Source organism: Quercus suber, unplaced genomic scaffold, assembly GCF_002906115.3.
Source record: "Quercus suber isolate HL8 unplaced genomic scaffold, Cork oak 2.0 scaffold_597, whole genome shotgun sequence".
Classification (NCBI taxonomy): Eukaryota; Viridiplantae; Streptophyta; class Magnoliopsida; order Fagales; family Fagaceae; genus Quercus; species Quercus suber.
The window spans coordinates 105,215-113,160 of NW_027070041.1; the positions used below are offsets into that span (position 1 = coordinate 105,215).

The 7,946-nt window shown below is 32.3% G+C and overlaps 1 protein-coding gene across 1 annotated transcript; it reads right to left on the reverse strand.

Moving 5' to 3' along the window:
* Nucleotides 1-2,534: 2,534 nt before the first annotated feature.
* LOC136063930 (peroxidase 5-like) lies at nt 2,535-4,318 on the reverse strand. Its single transcript, XM_065764976.1, has 2 exons — nt 3,971-4,318; nt 2,535-3,460 (listed from the first exon to the last, which is right to left on the reverse strand). The coding sequence occupies exons 1-2, from the start codon at nt 4,184-4,186 to the stop codon at nt 2,693-2,695; spliced, it is 984 nt and encodes a 327-aa protein (XP_065621048.1). The 5' UTR covers nt 4,187-4,318; the 3' UTR covers nt 2,535-2,692.
* Between the last annotated feature and the right edge of the window lie 3,628 nt (nt 4,319-7,946).

Below are 7,946 nucleotides of genomic sequence, written 5' to 3' on the forward strand. Positions count from 1 at the left end.
CTGACAAAACAGTCATGAAAATGCATTCTGATGAGGCCAGCGGCTAGGCCAGGGTTGCTTGACACGGCTTTGTTCACAGCGTTTCTCACAATGGTCTCTGCAGAAGGACAAGTTGATTGATAGTAACCCACTTTGAGTGATGGCATCGCCAGTGACATTGACACCATCATAGACATGCTAACAAGGAAAACCAAGCAAAATTTGATGCTTGTCATAGTTACTCTACAGCCCAAATATCCCGTTACTCTAAAGAGTGAATGAATAAGACTCAGAGAAAAGAGCTAAGAAAGAACTGATAATTAAAGAAGAATATTATAAGCAAGAAGGAGATGAAGATAAAGGTTGATGTTAGCCAAGTATTTATAGGAAAGAAGTTAGTGAAGTTGGGTCTGGCAGAAGAAAACAAAAACGTATATTGCTGCATTAAAAATAAATAAATAAATAAATAAATAAATAAAATAAAAAAACCTTGAAGCTGTCTAAGTTTGAGGGTTTCCATGTTAAGATAGAGGAAACAGTCTCTTCTTTGGCTCATTCCACAAACAGTTGCTTATTTTACAAGTTTTGGAGTGGGTGGTTAAGCGTTTATCTTCTTTGATTTTCATGGATGTCAAACTGGCAATGGCTAGGTAAAATAACTATACATATTTAATTTGCAGACCAAGTCAGTGAAATTTTCATTATCTTTTTCTTACTACTATTTTGGGTTCTTGACTTCTGGCTTTACATGACGTTTTGGTTTTATTTTTTGTCCCTATTTGGAAAGGATAGAAATAAAATGCAAGAGATCCAATAGTAAAATTTTATATTTATTGCCTTTTCATTATTTTTATATATATACAAAATTTCAAATTGACTGTAGCAAAAAAAATTTTAATTTTTTTTTTCAATTGCTTTCTATTTTTTATTCAATATTTAATTATACTTTTATTCACTTTATTTATTATTATTAAGCATTTATTGCCAGCGGGAACAAGTAGGAAAGCGCGTGATTAAGCATGCTTGACCCAGTAGCTAGCTTTTATGCATTGATGGGAACCCATTTTAATTAGGTGAAAATTTAGTTTAGCATGCTTGACCAAGTAGCTAGCTAGCATTTCTGTATAATGGGAACCCATTTTACAGTGTGCTACGTACCTATTAAAAAGGGATTTAGGTACGTACCTATTAAAAAGGGATTTAGGTTCTTTAAATTTCTTAGGCTAGTTTATCAAATAGATTTACTTAAATCTTAATTATTCTTTAATAATTTAATGGTTTAAATTTTGTCATGTTAGTATTCTATTAATAATAATCTTAATTGTTTTGTTTGTAACATTATTTTATTATTTTAAGAGTATTATTAGTGGAATGCTAACATGGCATAATTTAGACCCTTAAATCATAAAAAGAGTAGTTATGATTTAAGAAATCTATTTGTAGAGTACATACCCTAAAAAATCTAGAAGATCTGAATCTATTAAAAAAATGATACATATCATCTAAATTTATCCATAAATGCAGTGTGCAACCTATGGCTGTAAATATTATTTAAGATTTCTGATTTCACTCTTTCTTTCTTTCTTTCTTTTCTTTTTTTATTTTTTCATTTTTCTTTTTTTCTTTTTCTTTTTTCTTTTGTTAAGAATCCATAGAATAAAATTTGATCTTCAGACATTTTACTATTAAGTGAATAACTGAATTAGTGGATATTTATTATAATAATAAGAAAAAATCTATAGACAATAGACATACTCAATATACTTGGATGTCAACTTGTGATTAGCACGCAATCATTTTACTTTTTCACCAATTGTCAACAGTGGACCTATGTGTAAATAATAATTTCAAATATAAGCTAATATTTAAGTGTGTTGTGAAATTATATGTGAATTTGGGTGTATCTATTGATAGATTGTGATAATAATATCGTTAATAGAATAATATGGTGGTTTCAAGGGTGTTCAATGTTCTTTTTTGTGTGGGTTATATTTAGCTAAGCCCACGCTCAATGGAAACAGTAAATGACATTATACAGACTGTACGGTATTAGGCCTAGATTCAAGATTTCTACGAAATGACATTGACTCATTGAGCTCTCCCAAATCCCAACCCATCGATTCAGTATACTTGTAATACTCAAATCCCACTTTTTCTAATGCTAACACTTTCTCAATGGGCTACTTGGATGATTCCATCCAAGTCTCGCTAGAAGTAAGCCTAGGGTCATATGTATGTAGGCACAAGCTTGAGTTGTCTCATTAGTGACAAAATCGCAACCCGCTTGCTAAGAATTTTGCACAAAGCTCCTATTTTTGTGGAGTCTGGAATTAAGAAGTAATGATAAACAGTCTTATTCTAAATTAATTTGAGAGATTAATTTCTGTACTCGAATTTGTGATTTATTGCTTTTTATAGAAGACACCATCACACCAAGATTCGACCTAGTCATCATTTTGGTACAATTTTTCAATAATAATAATAAAAAAAAAGTTGTAAAACAATGAACAAAATTTTAAAGTTCCACACACGAATGCTATGCACATTTTGTAACATCCAACGAATACAAGTTTATCCCATTAATTTCTCAAAAAAATTTGTTCAAAAACTTACAAAAGAATGAATTTACATTTGAATCAACATTGACTAATGAATCAATGTAAAAGAATAATACAAAATAATTTCAATAGTCATACCAATAAACCTGTAATATCTAGTTCACAAACCTACAATCTTTTCTGATCTCACCTTGACTTCCTGTAAGCAAATCAATGTAACCCATTTTCACCATAGCTGCTGCAAACTTATTAGCCCATGTTTCACCATGCCTTGCATTATTTCTGACAATTCCAACTGTAGAAGGGCTGCTCAAAAGAGATTGATCAGATGTCAATAAGCCATGGTGTTTTTTCAAATTTGTATAATACTTATTGTCAAGCCTATGTGGTGTAAGTACATCAAGTGGTACTGTTGGATCATCATTGCCACCATTTTGTGGACACTTGGTCTTTAGGTCTCTAGCAAATATGGGATCCATTGAAGGGTCTTGTGGATTTGTTTCATTGAAAGTGTATAATCGCTTTGAGAAAGACGAACAATGTGACCTTCCTATGGAATGTGCACCGGAAAGTGTCACCATTTCATCAAGACTAAGTCCTTTTTGCGCAAATCTTTGTTCGAGTTCCTGAGCATTTAAGGTAGGTGGTGGAAGGTTTAGAATAGGCTCGTTTTCACGTGAAATTCTGCCATCACGGCGTCCTGATGGAACTTTGTAATTTATGCCTCCAACTTTGTAAGCACTGTCACGAGCAGCAAAAGCAATAATGTCTGCACATGAGACTGTTTGTGGGCATTGAGCTTCAAGTGCAGCCTTTGCCTCAAATATCACTTCAAAACCTCTTAAACTTGGATTGTTGACTGGACTATCTCTCTCGGCTAGATTTCCAGGGGTTGAATCAAGTAGGATAGAAGCATCACAACCCTGGCATAGATAAGATACAAAACATGATTCAGCTCTAACAACTTGGTAATTAAGTAACTTTCAAAGCATTCTTCTAGTGGCAAAAAAAGGAGGGTCTACAAATTTAGGTACATGAGTACATCTATACGTAATGATCAACTAGGTTCAATCCCCACCTCTCACTTTGGTTTTCTATTCTTCCAAGTTATATGGTTTTTTGTATTAATTATTAAGGTGATTCCATCTGTCATTTTAGGATTTTTTTTTTTTTTTTTTCATAAAGAAAATTACAGATTCTATTAAATATAACATGATTAATGGGTCTTAAAAGTGACTTTGAAAAATGCATAAGAAGCTTAACAATATATATATATATATATTAATGGGTCTTTAAAATGACTTTGAAACTTCTCTTTTTCGATGAATAATTACTTTAAACATGCACAATGAGAAGCTTAAGAAAAATGGCAAATTAACAGATTCTATATAACATATAACAGAGTTCATTGGTGTTACAAAGAGCTAACATACCCTGACAAAACAATCATGGAAATGCATTCTGATGATGCCAGCTGCTAGGCCAGGGTTCCTTGACACTGCTTTGTTCACAGTGTTTCTCACAATGGCCTCTACAGAAGGACAAGTTGATTGATAGTAACCCACTTTGAGTGATGGCATTGCCAATGATGCTGACACCATTATAGACATAGTAACAAAGAAAGCCAAGTAAATTTCGATGGTTGGCATAGTTACTCTACAACCCAAATAACCCAATACTGTAATGAATGAATGAATAAGAGACGAGCAAAGAAAGAACTTAGATGAAAGTTGAAAGAGGAATATTATGAGCAAGTTGGAGATTGAGATAAAGGTTGATGTTAACCAAGTATATATAGGCAAGAATATATATAGTAAAGATGAGTGTGGCAGTTTTACTTTGTAAACAAAAACGTGTATAGCTGCATAGAAGAAAAGCTTGAAGCTGTCTAAGTTTGAGGGTTTCCATGGTAACTAAGGGGAAACAGTCATTGGCTCACTTCAACAGTTGCTTATTTTACAAGATTTTCCATCCTATTAGCCTATCAGGTTTTGGAGTGGGTGGTTAAGCGTGTATCTTCTTTGACTTTCATGGATGTCAAACTGGCAATGGCTAGATAAAATAACCTACATACCCTTCAAACATACAAATTATGCAGACTAGGTCAGTGAGCTTAATTTTCATCTTATTGGGGTTCTAGTTTAACCATGATATAAATAAAATACAACAAATTCAATCGTACAATAGTAGAATTTATATTTTAAAGTATTTATTTTCTTTTCATTCTTTTTTTTTTTTAATATAAAATTCAAATAGACTAAAGAAAGAAAAAATGATAACAATTTTTTTCTTGTCCCATAATATATATATATATATATATGTATGTATGTATAAAGGGTTTAGTGTTTGACAACCATCATAATCATATATTAAAGATTAACTTGATTAGGAAGGAATAATCATTAATTGCCAGTGGGAACACCAGGAAAGCGCGTGGTTCAGCATGGCAAGCTAGCTAGCTAGGTCTCTCACCTTGACCAAGTAGCTAGCATTTCTGCATTAATGGGAACCCATTTTATATAGATGACAATTCAGTTTAGCATGTCATCCAAATGGGTCTTTGCCTGATTATTCTAAAATAAATAACTAATGAAAATGGCTTACAAGTCCCAGCTTTGATTTCGTGGACTAAATGCATATATAATGACTAATGACTAGCTGTAAAATTACAACTAGTAGCTTAGTTCAACCACTTTGGTGTAACCGTGTTTCTTGCATCGATCTTTCTTCATAATGATTTTTTTTTTTTTTTTTTTAAATATTTCAAAGACAATTATGCATTGGATCATAGTACAATCCATAAGAAATTTGTACACAATGGACCAAATAGGACGAAATTGACATATTGGACCAAATAGACCAAAGTGGACCAAATGATCCAAAATGGACTGAAATAGACCAACGTGGACCAAAATAGATCGAATAGACCTAAGGGGACCGAATTGTTCTCTCTAAAAATTAAAAAAAATTTAAAAGTAATTTCTATCTCCCTATTTTTACAAATATATAATTTTATTAATTTGTGTTTTTGATTGATATTGTTCTTTTTTGAAGTGGTTCATATTCTTCTAACTATTTTTATTATGCATTACTACTATATTTTTGTAATTTATTTTGGTACAACTAAAATTCTTAAGTTTTAAATTTATTATTGAAATTTCTCATTTACTTAAGGAGATTATAATAATAATAATCAAAATTTATCTTATAATTACAATTAATATTACTCAAATAATTCTTATTACTCACAACCTAAACTTGTCTTTTCTCATTCTTAAGTAATTGTACCAAAATTGGATGAATAGATCGAAGTTGATTGAATTGAATGGAAGTGGATCGATATGGACCAAATTGAACCGAATATAGCAAATTGGACTGGATTGGATCAAATTGGACTGAATTGGACTAGATGGACATATGGACCGAATAAAACGAAGTGGACCAAATGAACCGAAATGGACCAAATAATAAACTAAAGTTACTGAATTGGACCAAAGTGGATTGAAGTGGACCAAATGGACTGAATAGACCCAAGGGGACCGAATTGTTCTCCCAAAAAATTAAACAATTTTTAAAAGTAATTTCTATCTCTCTATTTTACAAATATAAAATTTTATTAATTTTTGTGTTTTTTATTGATATTATTCCTTTTATAACTTACTTTTATATTATATTTTCTATGTTAATCAAATATTTTCTTTTTTATAGTAGTTTAAAATTTTGGAATTAATTTTTTTTCTTCAATATTTTATCTTAATTTTACTCCTTTAATTAACCAAAATCCTGGCTCCACCACCAAAAGATAAAGCCATGAACAATTACCTTACATTTTAGATAAATCTATATCTTATATAATAATATATTAAAATAACATATTTGGCTAGAGATACAAATGTAAAACCAGTTGATTTGATGAAAACATGAATTGATTGTTCATAATCAAAAAACGACTATAGCCTAAGCTTATTGTGTTCCGTGTTGTATATCTATGTAGGGTTTTTATACCACATGATTATCACTGATAATGAGAAAGTATCTTATAAGTCCATCTCATACAAGATTTTTTCCACATATAACAAGTATTTGATAGGATATTTTCTGTCATGTTAATCAACTCTATTAGTGTTATATATATATATATATATATATATATCATATACTATATAATAAAAGTTAGGTTTAGAAGTCGTGGTTGCGCCAAGCGGCTTCATCAAATTGTAGGAAATTTTTTAAATTTTAGATTTTAATATTTTTCTTCTCCTATAATTTCTAAGTTGATAAAAATCTTAACTTGATTACAATCCAAATTCTTCATGTAATTCATTTTATCCTTATTTTTTACGTGTAGTGTATTATAATCCAAATTTTTCATCTAATCCTTATTTTTTAAGTGTTGTTTAGTTACTACACTACACGTATTTATTTGGTTTTTTTTTTTCTTTGAGAGATAAATTTAGTTCATTGGTGCCATACAACTATTGCAATTCAAATCTAGCTAGATGTCAACACATTAGGGATAAAGCAGGTCTGGCATGCAAAGTCTCAAAGAATTTCACTACGTAACGTAATAGAGGTGTATGCTTTTGGCATATGGTTTTTATATGGATAAACATAAAACGAATCATAGTAAATATATGCCTACCGTCCCCCCTAGAATTTTGAGATGAATAAAAAAGCTACTGATTTCGTTAAACTTCCCTTAAAATTCGACTTTAGTTGGTTAAGGGGAAAAAAAGACCATTGTAAATCTGGACTCTTCATATATATACAAAATCTGACGCGAGAGAGAGAGAGAGAGAGAGAGAACAATCAAACAAACTAACTGATGATGCCGAAAATCTCACCAGTGAGTTGCACGATGCTTGTACGCTCAAAGCGACACCTGCACAACAAAAAAGGGAGGACCTAACAGAGAGCACCGGTGTGGAGCCGGCCAAATACCCTCCGAAGGTCAAGTTAGAACTTCTTTCAACTCTAGAGTGCTAGAGAGGGGTTAATTATGCGTACCTCGGCCAATGAGGGTAGTGGGGTTTTTATAGTAGTAGAGGGTGGACCTCTCTTCCTTGGAGCAGAAGTCTTTTCCTTATAGGAATCCTTATGCACGTAGATTGCGGAATCCTTTCCTTATAGGACTCTGATACTGGGCGTGGATCACAAGCAACTTCCCATGCGTGGTGGCCAAGTCTTAACTTCAACAGAGTCGTCGGCCTTCAAACCGTCAGCCTTCTCTCTTCCCTTGGCGTCACCACGGAACTCTGAATAACCGTCGGTTAGAGCCGGGGCCTTCAGCCCCAGTTTATCTGGGTCCTGTCAGCATGATTGTCCGTTACCCGTGATTGACCCGTCAGCCCAAACTTCGGCTGACGGGTTGAGCCCATGACCACCTATCATTTATTCTTCCATATCAGT

Excerpts from the sequence above, each read along its gene's own strand:
- LOC136063930 (XM_065764976.1), bottom strand. The coding sequence starts at position 4,186 with ATGCCAACCATCGAAATTTACTTGGCTTTCTTTGTTACTATGTCTATA. Across the intron at positions 3,461-3,970 it reads TCCATGATTGTTTTGTCAGG|GGTTGTGATGCTTCTATCCT; the intron begins GTATGTTAGCTC and ends TATCTATGCCAG.